At 47.1% G+C, this 23,448-nt stretch overlaps 1 protein-coding gene across 6 annotated transcripts in view; it reads right to left on the bottom strand.

Annotated features, from left to right (window-relative positions):
• PAQR5 (progestin and adipoQ receptor family member 5) overlaps positions 1-21,774 on the bottom strand; it is a 37,633-nt gene extending 15,859 nt beyond the window's left edge. For 2 of the 6 annotated variants that reach the window (XM_075007281.1, XM_075007287.1), the window contains exons 1-4: positions 15,780-15,902; positions 5,609-5,795; positions 1,709-1,836; positions 1,169-1,374 (exon numbers count right to left, since the gene is read on the bottom strand). In XM_075007281.1, the coding sequence (XP_074863382.1) occupies positions 1,169-1,374; positions 1,709-1,836; positions 5,609-5,659 (385 nt within the window). In that variant the 5' untranslated portion in view covers positions 5,660-5,795; positions 15,780-15,902. Of the gene's footprint in view, positions 1-1,168; positions 1,375-1,708; positions 1,837-5,608; positions 5,796-13,531; positions 13,590-15,779; positions 15,903-17,534; positions 17,705-20,167; positions 20,300-21,484; positions 21,580-21,715 lie in introns of those variants that run through there. The other 4 variants (XM_075007283.1, XM_075007284.1, XM_075007286.1 and 1 more) reach the window with 4 other exon arrangements.
• Positions 21,775-23,448: the final 1,674 nt, after the last annotated feature.

Genomic DNA, 23,448 nt, shown 5'->3' with positions numbered 1-23,448 from the left:
GGTCTTCCACATCTCCCCTTGGTAATCTGTGGAGCAGGGTTTGAAGGTGGTACCTGAGGGAAGAACACGTGACCCACTTCCACAGCAGCTCTAGGGAGATGTCGTCCACCCCGCAGGCAGCATGGGAAGTGCCCCCACCGGCTAGCATGCCTGCTGCTGGCAGTAGCATGCACCAGCCAGGGCAAAGGAACTATCCCACTCTGCGCATCGCAGAATGACCCTCAGAGAACCCAGGGGTGGTCAAGATTCAGGTAGCATTTGGTCCCTAGTCTTACTGTGGTTGCCTAAAGGAGAAGGACCTCAAATCCTTGGACTGGTGCAGGACTTGATGGGGGCAGGGTAGAGCACTACCAAAGGGAGCTCTAAACCACTTTTCCCATCTCTTGACTCCCAGCATCAATTACAGCAGCCTCAGGACTTCCTGTGTGACCTCAGCCAAGTCGCTTAAACTCCACGTGCTTTGGTTTCTGTAGCAGGGATCAAATAATACTGACATACCTTAGGAGGGTGTTGTCATTAATGTTTGCACAGTGGTTGGAGATTCTTGAATGGTGGGTAGATGGGTAGGATAGTTCAGTGGTTAGACCACTCACCTTGTAAACCCACAGTTGTGAGTTCAATCCATGAGGTGGCCTTTCAAGGTACTGGGACAGATTAGATTGAACAAAAAGTCTATGAGGGATGGTGATAAGCCCTGCCATGGGTGCAGGGGGCTGGACTCAATGACCTCTCAAGGTCTCTTCCAGCTCTGTGAGATACGCATATCTCCATGTTTCAAGGTACTATGCAAGTGCAAAGCATGAATTATTATTTATAGCTGAAAAATGCCTACAGCAATGCGCAAATACTTCTGGCATTACAGACTAACAAGAAGACGTGAGACATTGGGCAACATTTTCAAAAGTGACTTAGTGACTTAAAAGCCTAAAGGCCTGTGTTCCTCTGACTTTTAATTAGATTTAGGCTCCTAAATGCCAAAGTCGCCTTTTGAAAATGAGACTTCAGTCCAGATCCTCAGAGGTCTTTAGGTTCGCAATTCTCACTGAAATCCATGGGAGTTCGGGGCCTAATTTCCCTGATGATCTGGGTCTTCTGTCACCTGAGCACTTCTGGAGATGTTGCCAATTGTTTCTGTACACATGTAGTAAGACAACGTTGGAAGACTTACCTAAGCTGTACGTACTAAGGGCACCGTAATCAAAGAAATAACAAATATGTCTCGCCTGGGTGGACATTGTACTGAATGTATGGGCACAGCTGGATGTGAAAGGATAAATACAGCATGTGACCATGTAAGCAAGAAAGGGCCAGGTATACATGTCATTGCTGACATCCAGCGTAGAGGACAAGGCAAATAACTTCCACAGGAAGTACCTGAAACACAAAGCACAGAGTTAGGACCATAGGCATTGCTGGTGAAAGCCCAGCCCCTCTAAAACCCACAACCAAACTCCCACTCCCAAGGGCTTCATCATGCTGATTGGGTTTTTGTCAGCAGTAAGACGAATGCACTGATTATCAGGTGAGTTCTCAGTTAGATTTTTCCTGCCCCTCCTTCCTGTTGACTCACACTGCATTAGAATACATTTCCCACCCACCTCCTCTACTCCTTCAGTCACCCCCATCACAAGCCGCCATCCACTGGGGGTGATTTTAAACATTTAACAACACAGCAGTTAAGGGGGGGTGGGAAGGAACCCTCAAGTACCAGGCAGGCAAGAAGTGTGTCCATATATTTAGTGTTTCATTTGTCATCTGGAAGAGGCTGAAGAGACAGTCTGCTGCAGAACTTCTTGGATGGCGATAGCCAAACAGTATGCCCGGCTCCTGAAACACCTGCAAGGGGGTGATCAGAAGCCCATGGTTTGGATAGGCAGGACAGTCTGTCTATTTCACCTTGTCTCATTGTAATTGTATCCAGAGCACGAGATGCCCAGTCCTGCAGCAACACTCTGACTAAACATCTCCCAGCACTTCAGCAAGCAGCAGTGCAGAATACTAGGAACTGTGTTTTATTCACAGGATGGAGACTACAGGGCAGGAGGTTTGTGGCAGAAAATTGGCAGTAGGTTTTCAGGAGCTGGGCCAGCTGGGTGAGGACTATTGCGACCAGAGCTGCTAAAGAGTCTGAGGATCATGGGGAAATTCTTGTTTAGGACCTTGAGCTCACAGGACATTGACATGCAGAAGCTGACCCTCTGCCAGGCTGTGGCAGAACTGCAGATGATGTCTGGTCTTCCAGCTGCTGACTGCATCTAGCCTCTGTTCCCTCTGGGGCAGGTGGAATCATAGAACACTGGAAGGGACCTCAAGAGGTCAGTGAGTCCAGTCTCCTGCTCTGATGGCAGGACCAAGCACCATATAGACCATCCCTGACAGATGTCTGTCTAACCTGCTCTTGAATATTTCCAGTGATGGAGATTCCACAGCCTCCCAAGGCAACTTATTCCAGTGTTTAACCACCCTGACAGTTAGGAAGTTTTTCGTAATGTCCAGCCTAAACCTCCCTTGCTGCTGTTGGTCCTTGTCCTATCCTCGGAGCTAAGGAGAACAATTCTTCTCCCTCCTCCTTGTAACTCTCTTTTAAGTACTTGAAAACCACTGTCATGTCCGCTCTCAGTCTTCTCTTTTCTAAACTAAACAAGCCTGGTTCTTTCAGTCTTCCCTCATAGCTCACGTTCTCTAGACCTTTCATCATTCGTGTTCCTCTTCTCTGGACCTTCCCCAACTTCTCCACGGCTTTTTTGGAACATGGTGCCCAGAACTGGACACAATACTCCTACTGAGCCGTAATCAGTGCAGAGTAGAGCAGAAGAATGACTAGCAAGGCTGCAGCTCGGCTCCTGCCCTACCCATTTCTGCAAAATTAGGACATTCCAAAACTGCTCACTGGTTTGCGGTGCTTCCATTTGGGAGCCAAATCTGAATCTCTTTGGGTCTGATTTCCAGAGATCAGGAAGAAAGCAGCAGCTGCTGGGTCCTCAGCAGTTCTGAAAATGAGCCCCCTGAGTTACATACCTCCATCTGAACAAAGGGTATCACTACACTGCAGCTGGGAGCAGAGGTGGAAAAAGTACCCAGAAAGTTACTTGGGTAAAAGTGCAGCTGCTTTCACTGCTAGATAATTGAGTACAATGGGGGGGTGCTTTTACTCAAGTAGTTCTCCAGATGGACACCAGTGACGTACTTAAGTACACCCCCAAAGCAGATGCTCTTTTACTCAGTAACTTTTAAAAGTACTTTTCCCACCTCTGGCTGGGAGGGAGCCTCCCATCCTCACTCCACAGACTTGCGTGGCAGGGCTTGCACCAGCACATTATAAATTGCAGCATGCATGTTGTGGCTTGGGCTGGAGCTAGCTCTCAAACTGTCGTGGCGGAGGAGGCATGAGTCACAGTTTGTGTACAGCGCTATTCCACATGCTAGCGCAAGCCCCACCAGCACAAACCTCCGGCCCCAGCTGGGAGGCGCTTTCCCAGATACAGTGCAGACATGGCTTTGGGCACCTGTCTTCAAACACTTGTCCTTAAAGTTCAGCCTCTTCCAAAAAAATGTAAAATGAATTGCTGCTCTGGCACTCAGCTGTGACAGTGACGAGCATGCCGTGTCCTCCCACACAGCCCAGGCTAACATATGAGCTGCTCCTTTCCAAGGGCTAGATTATGCCATCTGTATTCAGCAAGCAATCTCCTGGGACTCCACTTTGGATATGCTTTTCAGTGGCCTCTCTAATTCTTTTCCACCCATGGGCAAGATAAATTTTGTTATGTGCACCAATGGATGTGTGGCTGTGCACCACCAATAGAAACACACACTGCCAGCTGTGAGCGCTCTGCTAATCAGCTGGGTGGCACCCGAATCTCCTCGGGTGGCCGCCCAAGTGTTCGGCTTACAGGGAACATTAATGCTGTTATTTAACAGGAGCAATGATGGCAAAATCCAGCACTAGGAAGTTGTAACTAATTATAGTGACTCATATGCCCCATTCTAGCTGAGACAGTCCCCTTTTAAAGCCCTGTTCTGACTGTCCCAAATTTTTTGTGCAAAACCAGGCATTTGTCCCAGTTGCTCTTGCTAACTTGATCAGCTGTCCAGAGAAAACAGAACAAATGCCAGTGCCCGCTTTGCCCAAATCGCGCAGAGCGCGATCAGTGATGTCAGACCCAAGGAGGGCAAGAAGGCAAGGCATAGGTAGGAGGCAAGCCAGCCTTGAGTGACCACTGGACGCAGGGCTTGGCAAGCAGCAAATCCAGACTTGCTTGCGGAGAAAGGGTTTAGATGAGTGTCTCAGGCCAGCCCCGCATGAGAGAGGCAAGATGAGGGTAGCCCCAGGCAGCATCCCATTTTCCTTTTGGCTAATATGGTCACCTGACAGCTAACGGTCCAGACAAGTTTCTAGTTTCTCTAGCAACACGCTATTGTATTTCCTAAGTGGGTGAAATACCCTCCTGTACTGTGAGCGCATGACCTCATTTAAATGACGCTTCACCACAGGCAAGAACAGGCAGGTTTTCTTGACCTTGATCTGACCAAAGTCAAGACAACATTAAACTCCAGCGTCTTCTCCATTTTTCCTTTAAATCAAAAGTAATCATAATAAAAGCCACATTTGTGTGTCTTCTTCAGAAAGAGAGTGCCTAAAGGTGGGCCAAATTTCATTCCCTACCTTTTTTCTGACTCATTAAGCTTTTTTCTTTTTTTTTCCGCCCCCAGAAAAGGTCATGCTAATTGGCCAACGTCTTTTGAACTACAGGTATTTTCATCCAATAAATGACCTTACTGGGAAAATGAAATTTTATGCAACAAATCTTTACGTTTTTTCTATCTTCCACCACAAAAATATTCTTGCTTTGAGTGTAGGAGTGCACACATATCGGGATTTCAACTAATTTCAAATATTATTGAAAATTATCAAAATATTTGATCAAAACCCTGGATTTTAGTGAATGTAGGTTTTATAACAATTTTCATAGTGTTTCCAATTTACAAAATTAAAAACATGCTGAAAAAATTCTCTACATTGCTTTCTAAAAAAATGCCTCTGTTTCAAGATCTTCCAAACAAAAAGCTTCTCACAAAACAAAACAACTTCACTATTTCAAAATTTTTCCACAAGAACAGGTGCTTTTCTCAGCCAGCTGGAGGGTCACACAGGGGTTGATGCACATGCTTTAGTCAAAAGACTTATATGTGGAGCATTAAAACAAGAGAGAGCAAACTTTTTATGACAGGCCCCACTTTTTGTCCCTGCAGTTGACAGGGTCCCCGCAACCTGTGTAATGTAAACTGAACAGATGGAAATTTCAGTTGTGTTCATATGAAACCCCCTTCCCCATCAATCGGTATATAAATGCGAGTACATAGATATAAAAACAGTGACGGATTTCAACATTGTTAATGCGATGAGTGAGCCTGAAACCCAGCTGATTGTGCTGCATGCCCCCCTTATGAAATTTCACTCCCACCACCACCAAGGGGGCCTGCCCTCCACCTTGCACAATCCTGTACTGGAAGAAAGTTATCATTAAAAAGTTGACTCAGGTTTTAAGAGGCTCCTAAGCCCACACAGATCAGCAGACAAACAGCAGATAGCTTAACAAAACCTTACTTTCGGCACTTGATTAATACTGAGTAGCCTGGGAAACTTCAGACTCAACATTGCGCATTGGGCTGTGTGGTGTTGATTTTGGCTGGGAATGTTTGTTAAGTCTTCACCGCCTTAGACACAGACTCCTGAAAAGTTGTCTTCTGCACCTGAAGCCAAATTCCTCCTTATTTGTGCCTTCCAGATGGTACTAGGGAGAGCAAGATGACAAATATAAGGAAAAGTGCTACAGCAAGAGAAACAAACAAGGACTGGACTCGATGACCTCATGAGGTCCCTTCCAGCCCTATGAGTCTATGAATCATCTATGAAAGGACCCCAGGCCAGGTAAATGGATTCAAATGGTCATTGGCAGGTCTAGTCTGTGTCACCTCATCATCAGCTTCTCCCATTTTCATTTCTGTAGCATCTTAGGGTGTAGCAAAGGCAGGTGTGATGGGGAAGGCAGTACAGTGATGTTCACCCATGTGAGGCCTAGACACAGCTTAGGCCATCGCAATGGGCTGGGGTAAAAGCTGTGCCTTAGGATGATCTTTTGCAGGAGGGAACCTCACCCTAAAGCAATGGGTAGATATGGATACTTAAATCTGCACCAGCCCCTGTAGCCCTTACTCAAGGCTTGATCGGTCCTACTTCTTCAGAGAGCGGAGGATAGCCAGAGCTGGAGGACACGAGTTCCAAGCATGGAAAGGAGAAGGGTACCTCCAGGGTAATGCCCTTCTGCATAATCCCTTGGAAGCTGCTCTGTGGGTACTCCGAGGTATTATGGATGGTGAGGGCTGGGCCCAGGCCTCTAGAGACCAAGGAGGAAATCAGGATGTTGTGCAACACAGATCCTCTGCCAGCAAGTGAAATGCCTACAGTAGGGGCTAGTTGGCAGGCCAGCCCTGGCACAGGCCAGGGAAATGATGGAGGTACTGGCCATCTGCAGGGGTGACCCTTGAATACTGAGTGCAGATCAGGTCACCCCATCTCGAAAATGTTATGTTGGAATTGGAAAAGGTACAAAGAAGGACAACCAAAATGATTGGGGTATGGAACGGCTGCCCTGTGGGAAGAGGGGACTCAAGCTGGAATTTTTCAGCTTGGAAAAGGGAGGGCTAAGGGGGCATATAAGAGAGGTCTATGAATTCATGACTGGTGTGGAGAAAAACAAGGAAGTGCTAATTACTCCTTCTCAAAGCACAAGAACTGGGGTGAGGGGGGTGTCACCAAATGAAGTTAATAGGCAGCAGGTTTAAAACAGACAAAAGGAAGTACTTCTTCACACAACAGACAGTCAACCTGTGGTACTCATTTGCCCAAGGATGTGGTGAAGGCCAAGACTATTATAGGGTTCAAAAAAAGAAATAGGTAAGTTCTTGGAGGATAGACCCATCAATGGCGACTAGCCAGGATGGACAGGGACGGAGCCCTGAGCCTCTGTTTGTCAGAAGCTGGGAACGGGCAACAGAGGATGGATCATTTGATTATCCGCTCTGTACATTCCTTGAGAGACATTGGGCATTGGCCACTGTCAGAAGACAGGGCAAGATGGACCTTTAGTCTGCACCAGGATGGCTGTTTTTACATTCTTATGTCTATGTGGACCTTAGTAAACCTGTATGTTTGGGATGGAACTGAGCAAATATTCGGTATTTCAGTCTGGTGGCTGAGCTGGAAAAAAAAAATTGTTTCCAATTACACCAAAATGAAACTTCTCTGAAAAAGTTGAAACAATTTCATTTTTTTGGGTTTGAGACATAGTTTAGGGAAATTCAAAATGGAAACATCTTGCAAAACAATGGAAACATTTCAGTCTGAATCATTTCTGAAACTTTTTGGACCTCCCCCCCGACCTTTTTTTTTATTTTTATTTTTTTGGACCAAAAAACTATTGCCAAAATCTAGCTGAATTCACAGACTGTTTTGGTCATCCCATAACTGCATTGTTTCATGATAAAAATTGTCCATCTGTTCTGTCATGGGGGAGTCAAAATTCCACACAATTGATAGAATCGCAGAATACTATAAGTAGAAGAATAGATAGATCATTGAGTCCAGTGCCCTGCGCTCATGGCAGGACCAAGCACCATCTTTATGATCCCAGTTAGATATTTATCCAACCTGTTCTTAAATCTCTCCAATGATGGAGATTCTACAATCACCTTCAGCAATTTATTCCAGTAATTAACCACCAACAGCTAGGAAGTCCAACCTAAACCTCCCTTCCTTGCATTACTTCTTGTCCTAACCTCAGAGGTTAGGACACAAAGAATGATCTCCCTACTCCTTGTAGCAACCATTTAGGTACTTGAAAGTTATGTCCGCTCTCAGTCTGTCTTTTTCTAGACTAAACAAGAAGTATTGGGAAGATGCTCAAATGCCCACTTATCTTAATATCCTGGGGTCTGTAGCCACCAATCGATCTGCACTGAAAACTCCCGTCATCCTTGCCATGGGTTCTGCTCAAGGCAGGATTTGACTCTTTGCAGAATGTCACTTGTTCCTCAAATTCTTCCCTAGGTGGTACCCCATAGGAGTGGGTGTCAAAGGGGCCGTGCAGCAGGAGTGGCATTTCCTTAATGCTCCATCCAGCAGCGTCTGAATTTTTTACTGTATTTATCATTATCAAGAGTAAATCTAGAGCGACCCTGGTGAAATGGAATGAAGACCAGCCTTCCCTGGGCAGTATTGTGCTACTATGCAGACGGTCTCAGCTCCATCACGTCCTTGGGCATCAGCAGGCTCTGGTGGTGAGATGAGTGGCAGGTGGGGTCTCCTGAAAGGAGTGGGAAGCCAGGCAATGCTGCCAAACCTTCCGCTTTTATGAGTAATCTCACTACTGGGAGCCTCTCCTCATTCCAGCAGGTATCAGTTGAAGTGTTCAGTGCTTCCAGTCCAATGCAACAAGGTGCAGAGTACAAACTCCTCCATGCTTTCTGGCAGTTCAGCCGTGGTAACAGCACACAACCCCTGGGAAATAAGTAAGTCTCCCCTTTATCTCCCCGTCTCCTGGCATCTTTTCCTATCCATAAAGCTGTCAGGCCCTGGTCGTGGCTGGCACGACCGATGCAGGCTGCGAGTGGGAGACTTTCAGAGGCTGAATCCTGGACTCGTGTGAATGGCAGGGGAACAGCGAAATAGCTGTGGACTGATCACAGTTCCCTGGAGATTTGGGGGAGGGTTATCTTTATTTCTGAGAAACCTTTTCAAAATCTAACTCAGGCAGCTTATTCTGATTCCTGACAGCTCTTCTTTCGGCCTTATAGGCTACCCCTACGCTGCAGCCTTATTTTGAAATACAGTAAGGTCTCAAAGTACACAAGGGTTCGGTTCCTGTTAGCCCTGTGTAAGCTTGAATTCATGTAAATTGGGGTCTCCCTATAGAAATGTTGATGATGATGATGACAATGTTATACAGTGAGATGATGGATCAAGACAATGATGAAGTGCATTATACAGCTTGATGGGGGCTTTTTATTCCTGATCCTCTTCCTCCAATCCCTGAAGAGATGGAGGGTCATCGGGGCCCACTTCAGAAAAGGGTAGAAGTTGTGAAGTTCTCTTGTGAACAGGTGATGCAGACATCAAGGTAGGAGGAGAATGCGACACTTCGATTAGCGCAGGTGACGAAGCAGGAGAATGCAAGGCTTGAGTTGTGACAGAAGTTTTAGTGGGTTATTTCACAACCTATTTGTGTGCAGGCGACAAAGCAGGAGTGTGCAAGGAGGGTCCTTGCGGCAATGCAGTGGGAGACTGTGATGGTAGAGATTGGTGAGGGAGATCGCGTTCTTTGCGGCACTTTCCTGAAAAACGTGGTGATAGAAAGTTGCTGCTCCTTGCACTGGAGTTCCGTGAACATCACCCTTAATGGGAAGAAACATCTGTTCACTTTCCAAGTGGTCCTTAAACTCCTTACCACTGAAGGATCATACTCCTGCAGCTTGTCAATTAGCTGTTTAAGGAATTGAAAGACTTTGCTGAACTTATGGCGGTCCCATGATGCCTGCTTGATCTCTTCTTCCTCTTCTAATTCTTCCTCCTCTGCACTCTTCACAAGTTCTTCTAGGTTGTCTTCTGTTAGCTCATCCCCATCACCATTCAGTAATTCTTCTATATCGCCCTCTGCCATGTCATTGAATCCTTCACCGCCTACCTGATGAGCAACATTAACAATCCACTTGATTTCATCGTCTACCTTGGGGAAGCCTGTGAGGTTATTCACAGCTTCCTCCCAAATATTCTTCCAGCACTCATTCACAGTTTCAGGCTTAAGTTCCTCCATAGCCTCCTTGACATGCGTAATGCAGTCCCAGGTGCTGTAGTCCTTCCAACAACGGCTTACATCAAACTCGGGATCGAGATCCATAGCAGTTCGGATGCAGGAGAAGGTGAGGTAAGTGTAGATAGCCTTGAATGTGCCTATCACACCTTGATCAAGTGCCTGGATAAAGGAGGTCATATTGGGAGGAAGGAATACAACTTCCACATTGGGGTGTGCCAATTGTAGAGACTTGGGATGCCCAGGAGCATTATCTATGATGAGCAGCACCTTGAATTCCATTCCCTTTGCAGCCAGATATTTTTCCACTTCAGGGACAAAACACTTGTGGAACCAGTCCAAAAATATCTGTGCCATTACCCATGCCTTCTTATTAGACTGCTAAAGCACAGGGAGGAGATTTTTATTCTTTCCTTTCAATACTCTGGGGTTTGCAGAGCGATACAGCATCCCAGGCTTGATCATATGCCCAGCAGCATTGCCACAAAATAGGAGTGTAACTCTGTCCTTCTCTGTCTTAAACCCAGGTGTCTGCTTCTCAGCCTTTGAAATGTAGGTTCGATTGGGCATTTTCTTTCAGAAAAGGCCGGTCTTGTCTGCATTAAACACTTGTTCTGGCCTATATCCCTTCTTCTGGATCAACTTCTTTAGTTTTGCTGGGTATTTTTTGGCTGCAGCATGGTCGGCAGATGCTGATTCCCCTGTTAACTGTATGTTATGCAGCAAGTATCGGGTTTTGAATCTTGCCAGCCACGCTTTACTTGCTGAAAATGCTTTTGTAGATGTGGTAGATCCTCCACCACCCATGGATGTCTTGAAGTGCTCATACAAAGAGAGAGCTTTTTCCTGGAACACCCTTCCATCACATGGCACGTGCTTTTTATTCATGTCCTCTAGCCATAAATTTAAGGCCTTCTCAGTCTTAGTAAGAATTGGATCCTGCGCATGTTGGATCAATTTGGCTGTTGCTGGTTCACAGTCTTCCACTACTTTGCATATTTTACTTTCATGAATTTTAATAGAACGCATGGAGGATTCGTTCATGTTGAACTTCAGCACAACCTCAGAGTTCGATGCGCCACTTCTTAATGAGTCCAAAACCTTGACCTTTTTCTTCAAAAGTTCTCACAGTGTGAGCTTTCCTCTTCTTCTCACTTTCAACACTAGCTCCACTGCTAATTTTCCTCTTAGGGCCCATGACTGTGGTAAAATTCACTGATAAAGAAAAATTTTACACGCGTGTAAGAGGAAGACATTCACAGAATGAGAGCACGAGAGAGAAGGAAGATGTGTTGTACAAGAGTCCGTAAGCTTACACACTAACATGCGAGATTCTTATGTAATTTATTTAGGCAGCCCATGCAGCAATAATCCCAACACAATGAACCATCTAAATAAATACAGTGTTTAGATGATACAAAATATATATTTTATTAAGTATGACATGAAAAATACATACAAAACATGTCAGTTGTGTGGACTTGTTTCTTATTCGGGGCAAAAGATGCAGAGTGGTGGAAGTCTCGCTTTTCTTATGTGAGAAGAAAGATACCGTGTGGGTAAACTCCCTTTCCAAATGATGCTAGTGAGAGATATTGGGGGTGAGTACTGTACACTTGCTTCTCGCCCCATGCATAGCGCATACGTACAAATCACGAGCGTAAGTATGAATTGGGGGGTCAGCTCTGTAACAGCGGGGTCGCGTACTCTGGATTCACGTACTTTGAGACCTTACTATAATCCATTCTGGAATAGTTTATTTTGAAGTAACACAGCTACACTCGAAATGCAATTTGAAACAGCATGTCCGGACATATAGTGTCAATTTCAAAATAGTGCCATTGGATGCCATTATGGTTTATTTCAAAATAGTCCTATTCTGTGTCTTAACAGCACCCTATCTCGAAATAGGTGTTATGCCTCATAGAAAGAGGTTTATGAAATTCGAAATAATGAACCCACTATTTTGAATTTATTTGTGTGTGTGGGTAGTATAGATGATAGCAAAGTTATTTCAGAATAACTTTGCAGTGTAGATGTAGCCATTTCAGTGGACACTTTTCAAACAGCTAAAGGACATTGATTTTGCCAACAAGGTCACCCTCCTTTCACACCAACACGAAAGCATAGAAGAAAAGGTCACAACACTAGACAAAACTGCCTCAGGTGACTGGACTGAGCATTAACAAGGGAAAGACCAAGACAACGAGGATCAACCAGTCCAACACCACCACCATCATCACACTGGAAGAGGATGATGTGGAGCAGTTTACCTACTTGGGGAGTATTATGGGCATAGATGGAGGAACAGATAAGGATATCAATGCCAGGATAGGGAAAGCAACAGCTGCATCCAAGACTCTTTGTCCCATGTGGAGTTCACAAATTACATCTGAGAATGGGAGATGGATGGCAGGAGACAAATTGCTTGATCATTGTCTTCGGTTCACCTCTTCTGGGGCACCTGGTATTGGCTACTGTGGGCAGACAGGATACTGGGCTAGATGGACCTTTGGTCTGACCCAGTATGACCGTTCTTATGTAAGACGAAACCATGGATCTTCAACACAAATGTGAAGAATGTGCTTTTGCTTGGAGGCGAGACCTGGTGTACTAAAAAGTCTCCAAATCACAAGCCACAGACATTTGTGAACAGATACCTGAGGTGCGTCCTTCACATCAAATGGCAAGACTTTGTCACAAATGAGGAGCTTTGGAACAGAGCAAGATAAGAGCCACTTGACATTCAAATCAAGAGAAGAAAATGGGGCTGGCTAGGCCATGCTCTCAGAAAACCATCATCCAGCACAGTCTGTCAAGCTCTCACATGGAACCCACAAAGGAAAAATACAAAAGGGGAAGACATTGGACAACACGGAGAAGATCTACTGAAACCGAAGGACAACACCTGGGGTACTCCTGGAGTCAGCTAGAAGTTTTGTCTCGAGACAGAGTGAAGCAGAGGAGACTTGTAGATAATCTATGCTCTACCCAGAGTACAAGGATTTAAGTCAAGTAGACATAGCCATAAAGATTTCTTTTTTTTTTTTTTTTTTTGGGACAACTTTGCACAGCCCTATTTGCAAGGTCTGTTGCAGGCTGCCAGAGACTAATCAGCCCCAGGCTCTCAAACTTTTTTCAGACTGAGCATGTGTTCCACTGTGAGTCAAAGATTCTGGAGACGGGCCATGTAAGGGTTAGTCTCCACATGGGTATTTTATCAGCTTGCCTCACCTACTAGAAGATTGGTAGCCCAGGGTTACTCAGATAGTCACATACCAACCCCAGTGCCTGGACAGTATTTAAAACAGCCTTATCCAAGTGACAGAAAAACTGGCACCACAAGAGAGTTGGAAATGGCAGTTTCATTATTTGCAATATCAGTAAACACCTCTTTCCATAGACAGCCCAATTATTCCATCTTCTCTTTTTCTCTTGCACGTAACGTCCCAATCACAACCGTGCTAAGAGCTGACGGGCACCAGCCCATACAGAATCAGAGGAATTCTGAGCTGTGCCACACACATACTCAGCAGTAACAGTAGAGAAACTGCATATAAAGCAAAGCTTTTGATATACTTTTCCACCTTACAATTATCCTCTACCTGGAGAATTGAACACACTCCCCTCTTCTTATCCTGCAAATGTCCCATGCTTTGTACCTGGGATTTGCTTCATTCTCTCCTATGCAAGCTTCCAGTGGCATTGTGCAGTCTGTAACTGTGCAAAACCCAAGCTGTGCTGCGTGACGAGTGAGGTATTGTTGAACTCCACCCCACAAAGCTGCATGTCTGAAGAAAGGATTAACGTTTGATCATCAATTTGGAAAGAACAATATGTGCATCTCCCGGATGCGTGGTGCGTGCCAGCACAACAAGCAGAAATGCTTCTGAAGCGTTGGCTTCAGGTCTGGTTTCTGCCATGATCTGCAATTGCCTGCCTTCGCTCAGCCTTTCCAGTGAAGATCCTACAGGCACTGGGCTTCGTCTCATCCCATGCCGTGCATGGTCTGTTAGGTATTTTTCTGACCGTGCTACAAGCCAGGGGCCAAATCCTGGGAGGGATGCTTCCAATCCCCTTGGAAGAATGCCAGGTCATGCAGGATCAAGCCCTCTGGTGCTCAGATCCTCACAACCTTGGAACAAGCTCTACCAGTTTGTATCCTTTGCCCAAGCATGTTTGCTGTGGACACAATTGAAGGGAGTCATGGGAGAGTATAAAAACAAACTCAGTTATTTTAGCCAAACTAGAAGGGTGAGCTAGTCTACCTGTTTGTTTGGCTGATACCTTGGATTGCTGATCAGCGTATGACCCATAGTTTTAGTTTCAGACAAAGCCAAGTACCTGAAACACTGGGTTCCCAGGAATGCAAATCAGTAACTGGGCATACAAATGACCAGCCTCTGACTCTGTATGGATCTTGGTTCTTGAATTTGCATTCACCTGTACAGTATCTACGAGCAGCTAGTAGTACATTTCTGAAATGCACCCTGGGTGAGCAGTGTGCCCTCAGAGAGAGTTACTGTCGGGTATCAATACAAACCAGCATACGTAGGGCCAGATGGAAAGGACCTCCTGGCATGTCTTGTCCAGCTTTGTACCATCCTAGGCAGCTCCCTCATACAACTCCAATCTTAAGTTTCACAGGCCCCATCTTCAAACTACCTAGCTTGTTAGCCTGCATTACACCAAATGGGCGGCTGCTCCAACAAGTCACTCCTCAGAGTTGGGACCCTTCTCCTTTCCGGCCGAGATGCCATCGGAACAAGCCATTTCCCCCTGTGCAACTATCTTGTCAGTTTGCTGTCTGCATTGTCCTTCACAGCTGACCATGGAGAGTCAAAGTACCCAAGAAGCTACCCTGATATTAGGGTTGCTAGGCGCCCCACTGCCGAGCCGCCTGCCTGGTCCAAAAGGGACCCTGGCCGCTCGGATCAGCAGTGATGACTGGGCCATGAAAGGTCCAGTCAGCAGCACAGTTCGGAGAAGACAGGCTCCCTGCTTGCCCTGGCTCCATGAGGTTCCCAGAAGTGGACAGCATGTCTCCCCTCTGGCTCCTCAGCTCACGAGTAGCCGGGGCAGCTCCGCATGCTACCTGACTTCACAGCTCCCATTGGCTGGGAGCCAGCACTGATGGGAGCGACAGGAGCAGCATCTGCAGAAAGGGCAGGGCACAGACCATGCCTCTGCCAGCAGAGGAGATTTTGGTCATTTCCAGAAACTGCCTGAGGTAAGCATCACCAGCAGCCTGCACTGCCTCCCCTGCTCCGACCTCTTGCCCTAGCCCTGAACCCCTCCCTCCTGCTTCATCTACCTCTCCCCCAGCCCTGTACCCCAAACCCCTCATGCCCTGCCCCTCCAAACCTGCCCCCCCAGCTCACCGCCCCCACCCCCGCCCCTCCTGTATCCCAAGCCTGGACCCAGCCCACTGAACGTGAGGAAGAGACAGAGGGAGGGAGAATGGAGTGAGCCAGGCTGGGGCAAGTGTGTTTGCTTCTCTGCAGCCAGAATGTCAAAAACTGCAGTGGAGACAACCACATCTCATTAGACAGATGCTGTTAATTGCACCGTTAAAATGCCTTCTGTCCTCACTGCCAGAGTGTCCGAAAAGCAATCCCAGCTTTCAAGCCCCAAGGAAAAGGTGAGTAACTTGAGAAGGGATGAAACGACCAGCAAGGAGCAGCACCCGGCCCACTGCCCTCTGTTCCCCCAGCAGAGGAAGCACTTGTGACCTCTGGGCCACTGCACCAATTTGAATGGAGAGAAACATTAACGAGCCTCCTGAGAGCAGCATAGCAAAGGGGGTGAGATGCACACGCCAGTGAGTGCGGCATACAGCTGCCAGCATCAGGGAGTTCCTGGGGAAAGTTACAGCCCCTCTGCCCTGAACCCAGAAACAAACTTCCTCACCGTTCCGCCAGCTCCCTTCAACGCAACTTCCCCTTGCTCAAGCTTCATGTCCTTCTCCAGTCAACTTGCACCTAAACGGCCTCACAGTTCTGACCCATGTTTGGCTTTGAAGCTTGAATTCGGAGAAACACCTCCCTGCTTATCTTGCAAACTCAGCAAAGCATACGCCCACATACACCGAGTAGCTATTCCTACAACAGACATAACACTCGGTGCATGCCCGCATGTCCCAGCGCAGGAGCCATCCTTTCGCTCAGTGTTTGGTTTACACAGGAAAATTTCAGCCTGACAGTTTAACTTCCAGCTTTTGCAGGTGGGTTTCAGTAAATGACAAGCCCAGACATTCCCATAATAGAATCACTTCTCTTTTACAAGGACCTGCTTTCATGCAGGGAACTATGGACTTAAGGTAACCAGCTCTGCCTCACATTGGAGAGTTTCTATAGTTACATTTATTAGCACTGGCTGCATATGGACACAATCAGCGTTAAAACACAGCAGCACACACGAGAGGATTTAAATTCAAGAGAAATATTTTAGCTGTTAATAATTAACTTTTACGATTTAATCAGTACAGCACAAGAGAGAATTGTTCAACTCGAAAACCAGAGACTGAGCCATCCTGCACAATTGCCTCTAAAGGTAACAACATGAGAAATGCCAAAAGCTTGTTGGCAGAAGGGTGAGGAGTTCATAATAGGATTTTTACTATCATCATATAATTTATTACTTATTTGGGGCCCAACCCAGTAAAGCACGTAACTGCAAAGAAGTTTTAAGTGTATGCCTAAGTCCTAGGGCAGTCAGCGTCAAGCAGACTTAAGCAAGTGGGAAGGCACTTTGTTGAGTCCAGGGCCCAAGACAGCTGCATTTTAGTGGGACGCATGTCTGCTTGTATAGTATTTTGGAATGAAGGTGCAGGACTGGACAAAGGAAGTAACTCCTTAAACCAACTGTTCTCATGGCACATGCAAAATACATATTCATTTCCATCCTCTCTCTCAGTGGACACAGAGAGTTCGCGCTTTCTTTCGCAGACCGGATGTAGTCAGGCTTTGCAGGGTTTTTTGTTTGTTTGTTTGTTTTAAATTCTGACAGGTAATACTGACAGGTTCTTTTTAAAGCACTTATAAAGTTTTCGATTGGTTTAAATTTTCCCAGTTGTGTGAAATTGTGGAGTGGTCAGGCCTGGGGATTTAGACAATAATTGTTTAATGCTAATAGAGGTTGAGAGTCAAAAAGTTAAAGCTTTATAAGTGTAACACCAACAGACCTGGGTTGCTAGCCCCAGGGATAGAGCCTGTGAGCATAGGATCTAAAGCCCTGCACTCTACCACATGACCTAAAGGCCAGCTGCCTCTCACCTGAGGCTGTAGAGCAGACACTTCACTCACCCCAGATGAGGTCTCAGTACCTCTGGGTACTAAATAAGCATTAAAACACAAATTGCCAGTGTGATGTGAAAATGAAGTCAATACCCTGACAAGTCCTCAAGGAACATTTTTCTTACTTTGCCGAGTGGCAAATTTTTATTGTTTTCAATGGAAATATTTTTTCATTAGTTTGTGTGTATGGTGAAATCAACATTTAACAATAAAAAAATCTAATTCTTCCAAGCTTACTTACAGCCAAGGTGCTGTTTACATGTCCTATGTAACGTTTCAGTACATTCCACTGCAAGCAACATAAAAGATCATAAAAAACCAGCATAAAACCTAGCCAACCAGCAGGGAAGGAAATATGCACTGTACTTACATTTCTGCCTCTGGGAGCTGGGGTGCACTTGCTGATGCCCTGTAACAAGAGAACTGGCAGCCTTGTCGCCACCCAGGTGGCAGTGCTATTCCTCTTTGTGCAGGCGAACACTCGCACATCAGCCCTGCTCTAGAAATATGTGGCAAGTGGCAGCATTCCTGGGGGCTGACCTAGGGTGTAGGAAAACACCTACGTGAGTGGAAGTGGGCTGACGGGTTTGCAAAAGCAACAAAAACAACCTGTCGGACTCCTAAGGGCAGGGCAGCAGAAGCAGGAAAGTTCTGCCGGAGGTACGATTGCAGGGCACACACATTAGCCAGCTGTGGTGCACTGCATGTGGGCTCCGGCAGGCCAGGTGAGCAAGCACGCATGCCGATCTCCAGAACTAGGGGCAAATGAATGCTGAGTCACGTTTGATTTCCAGAATAAGATTAGATGACGATCTGGATTAAGTTGACTTAGACCTGCAGGAAGCAGAGCGCAGGCACCCAGGGCATAAACCCACCTGTCTCTTTAGCATCCCAAGTCCAACCTCTCTATGGCTCAATTTACCCACCTCTGAAATGGGGATAAAGACCTCACAGGCCTGCTTACCCTCAAGGGGTCTGTAGATCCAAATTCATTCATGTCAAAGAGCTCTGAGACTATCAAATACAGGTTGCACCTCCCTGGTCCAGCACGATCAGGACTTAACTATCCCAAACAAGAGAATGTGTTGGGCCAGGGAAGGCTGCCATCCCCATCTGCCTCTCCACCGCCACTGGGCTGCTCCCCGACCTGCTGTTGGGCTGGGCTGCGGGTCTGCAGCTGCTGCTAGGCTACCACTTATGCTGCTGCAGCATGCCCTCTGCCACCGCCCCAGGTCTGCCAGGGGAAGCCTGCTCCAGCCTGCACTGGGGATGCAGCTCTACCCCTGTGTGGCTGCTGCTGGCCCTGCAGGGCTGTCGGAAGAAGCTGGACTCGGGAAAGCTGGCTCCAGCCCCAGGAGGAGGGCTGCCAGGGAATGTCAGCCCCAGCCCTGTGTGGCAGCTCCCCCAGGGTTGACGGGGAGACATGGGCTTTGCTGCAGCGTCCCAATCCCATTGCTGCCAGAGGACAGAGGCTGCACCTTCCTGCCCCGCTGTCTGGCCCAGTGGCATCCATGGCCCTGCCAGACGAGGTATGTTGTCAGATCAGAGAGTGTCAGTTTTAGGAGCTCCAACTTGTACTACAGAAACAGACTGTTATATTGGACCCGATCCTGGCACCTTTATACCGGTCCAACCACACGTCACATGCACTTCCGCAGACTTCAGTGGCACTAGAGTGGAGGAAGAGACCATTCAACATGAGTAAGAGGGGCAGAGTCGGTCCCACTGTCATCAGTTGAAATAGAAAGAACAGGAGAAATAATCGCATAGCTCAAAAACCTGGTCAGATAAACACACGTGTCCCATTGTGAATTCAAACCTGCTTATGACAAACTCAGCTGCCGGGATCCACCAGAGCCTAATTCGCCCTTTTGCCCTGAAGGCCACATTTCCTGAGCGACATGGGGAGGGCGGGAGATGCACAGAGCAGCACATGGCCACAACTCGCTTCTGGAGCAGCCAAAGAGGTTACAAGATGGGGACTGCTCAAAGGTACAGTTACAGGCAGGAAAAAGACCGTGTGAAAATGGCCCCTTCATTCCCAACAGCGCTGCCAGCGTCGTATTTCACAAATAAGGCTTTGCTTCCTTAGCACCCTGCCCCTGCCTCCAGACGCTGCTATGGTGAGCATCATTCTTAACAACAACAGGGAGTGGGACTCACTGGCTGTCACCTGGATACTTCTCGCTGCTTTTTGGCAGGACTCAGCAACTCCCAATTTTGCTGCACAGAGAAGAAAAATGAAGGACATGCCTTGTGAGAAGGGGCTCTTGGCACGCCACACGCTCTCACTCACACAAACACCCCATCAACAGAGCTGTTAATTAAGCACAAGTCTCAACAGCCTTATCTTTACAGCTAGCAACAGCACATGAGCCAGAGAACAGCCTGAGTTTCAGAGCCTGCCAAACCAGAGGTTCCCCAGGGGGGAAAAAATAGTCCAGATCATTGTGTGTGGCAGTTATGCACACTGGACACAGACACAATAGATACAATATTTCCCACCACCATTCCGCAGAGTAAAACCACACATCAGGGCCTCCACCCTACTCTGTAAAGTCAATGGCAAAACTTCCTTTGGCTTTAATGGGACAGGAACAGGCCCTCCAAAAAGAAAGAAAATGCCAGGGAAAAAGTGGACAGATCACAAAAGGGCAAGCAGGATGGGCGGGGGGGGGTCACAGCCAACGTTACCATTATTGTTTTCCATCTGTGGGTGGAATAAATTTTGTTCTGTGCGCAGATGCATGTGTGGCTGTGCACCACCAATAGAAACACACGCTGCCAGCTGCAGGCGCTCTGCTGATCAACTGAGTGGTACCTGGATCTCAACTGGGTGGCCACCCAAGCACTCAGCTTACAAGGAATGCTGCTCATAGCTTCTTTCCCACTGACCTTCAGGTGAAGATACCACTTCGCAGGGAGGGGAGCAATCAATCCCCTCTGAGTCGCTGGAATAGATCATATACCCACCATGCACAAAAACTCTGGGAGACAACATACCTCATACAAAGCAGAGTCCCTGGTATTCCTGCTGGGACTGGGCAGTTCTGTGCCCTCCAAGCTCACAGCATTGCTGGTCACAGTTCTTTTGACTAGCCAAAGTCACTGGACGCAAAACCAAGTGAATTCTTCTTCTCTTTGATAAGGCCCCAATTTTTAGTTCAGCCCTCGCTGATGTGAGTAGTTTATATTTGAATATAGCAACTGATTAAGATAATTGAAATCACTCAAGTGTGATACAAGGCCATTACTCTACTATTATTATTAAGTTGTTAAAAACCTGTATTGAGGCACAATGCATTATTCACCACTCAGGAAGGCCACAAATAATGGCCATTTTAAAATCAGGCTTCATGAATATACAACAATGTCCCAGGTTTTAATCACAAGGAGGGGAAAGAATCTCGAAATAAACTTAAACTGTGGGTATGTTAACCCTCCCCTTTCCAGCTCCAGGCCTTTAATCATGGCTTTGTCTTGGAACAAAAAAGCAGTCCAGTAGCACTTTAAAGACTAACAAAATAATTTATTAGGTGGTGAGCTTTTGTGGGACAGACCCACTTCTTCAGACCATAGCCAGACCAGAACAGACTCAATATTTAAGGCATAGAGAACCAAAACTAGAACCAAGGCTTTGCCTTGGATGAGAGTTACCATGTACTCAAACTACTGCATTGAAACTTTTTCTTTTGAACCTCAGACTGAAATATATCAGCCTGCATCACAACTGTTCTGCAGTCTTTTTTCAATGCCACTTCATTCACTAGGGCTATAAAATTATCCACCCAAGGCAGCTATGTAAAATACAGTGCCAACGAAGTGCTCAGGACAATGAAATAGACACGCTATTGGTACCAGCATGTGCCATGCAAAACCAAACAGCAATATTCTTCATGGCCGCCTTGCTGGCTCTGAATTTGTACAAGAAATCACACTGAAGATTAGCTACACGAGTATTTCAGACCTCTTGCTACATACAACCTCTCATATTTGTGACACAGGTCTAGTAACATAGTGACAAAACAGCTCACACTCCCTTCCGTGGCAGCTGTGGGCCATGCAGTTCAGCATTTCTGAACAGTCAGGTGATCCCTGTGACAGTCAGAAAAATTTTGCCAAGCCCTGGATGTTTTGCACCTTCGTGCCAGAAGCACTTATTTCGGCTTTTGTTGTTGTCCTGCTAAAAAGTTTGTTGGCCACTCAGGGAGCAGAACCAAATGTCACATGACCAGCTTTGCTCTGCAAATAGTTCAAATGCTCAAAACACCCGGCTATGGTTACAGCTACACATACAAACCATTTCCTGCTAATACTTACACCTGGGTCTGGGCTGGTCTGCCAGTCACTGCTGACTGCATGTGCAGCTAAACAGGGCCAGCTCCCACATGGCTCTCAACGCTCTAATCAGAAATGACTCTGATTTCTGGCTGCATGACTACTCCACGAGCAGCTCTGGTAGCCCAGAGCAGCTGGAAACACACGGTCAATCCCAGCAGTGAACGCTGGCCTTTGCTACAAGGATAAATGAAAAAAGAATTCCAGACATACCAAATACTCCACCAGCCACTGAGAACTGTGTGTGTCTCTAAGGTGCTTCTTGTTAGCTTAGTGTTGGGGAAATAATGTGCAGTGCCCAAGACAGGCAGCAGAGTGGGTGTGGGGAAAGACTGCAGAACCCCGCCCATCATGAGGTTAATGTGTGCACACCCTATGCCAAGGGCGCAGAAAAGCCAGACTCCTGAGAAATCAGTGCAGGTAGCTCTACACCATGGAAAACACTCAGCATGCAGAAGCAGAGGTCAGGCAGTAAATCCAGCCCTTGAAGCAAAAGGAGCCTTGTGACAGCACCTGACAGGACCCTTGCCAGGCTACACATTCCCGTCAAGTGCCTCTCTGCAAGCTCTGGGAAATGAGTTTTCCAACTGCAGGTGGGCAGGGTCCCGCTACGTTTTTTCTGGCCAGGTGGAATGAATTTTGTTACAGGTGTCAAGGCATTTGCCGATGTGCACCACCAGACGAAACGCAAGCTGCTGGCCGTGGGCAGCTGTGGGCATTCTGCTGATCAACTGGGTGGCACCTGAATCTCTCCTGGGTGGTTGCCCAAGTGCTCAGCTTACCTGGAACAGTGGAGGTGAGTCACTGATCCCCTCTGACAGCCAGATGGCTCTGGATAAGGTCAGGTGTGGGCGTACTTTGGGTACAATCTGTATGCAGCTGATTCATTCATATTGATAAACTCAAACCATCGTGCACGACATAGACACCAGCATTCCACCACAAAATCCTTGGGGTCTGCAGCACAGTGCCAGAGAACAAGAAAATGCTCTTCAGAGGTACAAAGTGGTTACCTTCCCCCCCACCCCCACCCCGTTGCCAGCAAAAGGGCAGAAAACTGATTCACCAGTGTAATCCAGAGGCACTTATGCAATTTAGCTAAGTACCCAGTGGCTTTTAGTACCTGTGGCAGAGGCACATGGCTTTAGCCCCACAGGCCCCAGCCCACCTGCTCCTGCTCTGGGTCCATTGGCTTGACACTAGGAAGCAAACCAATGGGAAAACACTTCCCCAGTGAACTTGATATTTGGCCAGCACATCTTCAGTTCAGAGCCAGAGCCACCTTTCCACACAGTACAGCAGTGGGGACACTGCCATTAACTTCACATGGTGGAAGCGTGAGCAGGGTGCTGCTTTGGAAGCACTTCAGAGTGTTCAGTTACACTGCCCAAGGATGGAAAGACAGGGGCTTTCTGTCCCCTCCTCACCATCAGCAGGGCCTGTGTACTTCCAACCCACTTCTGACTTTGGTCTTGCTCTCCTCTCAGCCACTCTGCATCATTGGCCCCAACTGCATCTTCAAAGGATACTCCAGGCCTGGCAGGGAGGGGGGAGCTAAGTGCCACAAGCCATGCTCTGCACAAACACCATTTGAATGTCAGCTGACTGGACTCTCCCAAGCCTTGCTAAGATAGCACATGTAACTGCCAACAGGAGGGCTTGAACCTGGGACCTCAGGAGCATAGCACAGGGGCTCTCTGCAGCTTGAGCTAAGAGCCCACAGCTCTCAGCTAAGGCTGGAGAGGAGACTTATTCCATCACTCTAAGCGGTGTAGGTGCCACTACATGGGACAGTGACCCAACTCAGCAGTTGTGTGAGTTACACACGCTCCATAAAGTGAGCGCCGGCTGCACTGCCATCATGGGCATGCGCAGGAGACATGACCTTGCCCAGAGTTACGCCTAATCCGGTCCGTGTCCTGGATCTAATAAACATGTGCGCTGTA

This window comes from Carettochelys insculpta, chromosome 12, assembly GCF_033958435.1.
Source record: "Carettochelys insculpta isolate YL-2023 chromosome 12, ASM3395843v1, whole genome shotgun sequence".
Classification (NCBI taxonomy): domain Eukaryota; kingdom Metazoa; phylum Chordata; order Testudines; family Carettochelyidae; genus Carettochelys; species Carettochelys insculpta.
Note: the sequence above shows the minus strand (reverse complement) of the source record. Positions and strands in the feature narration are given on the sequence as shown.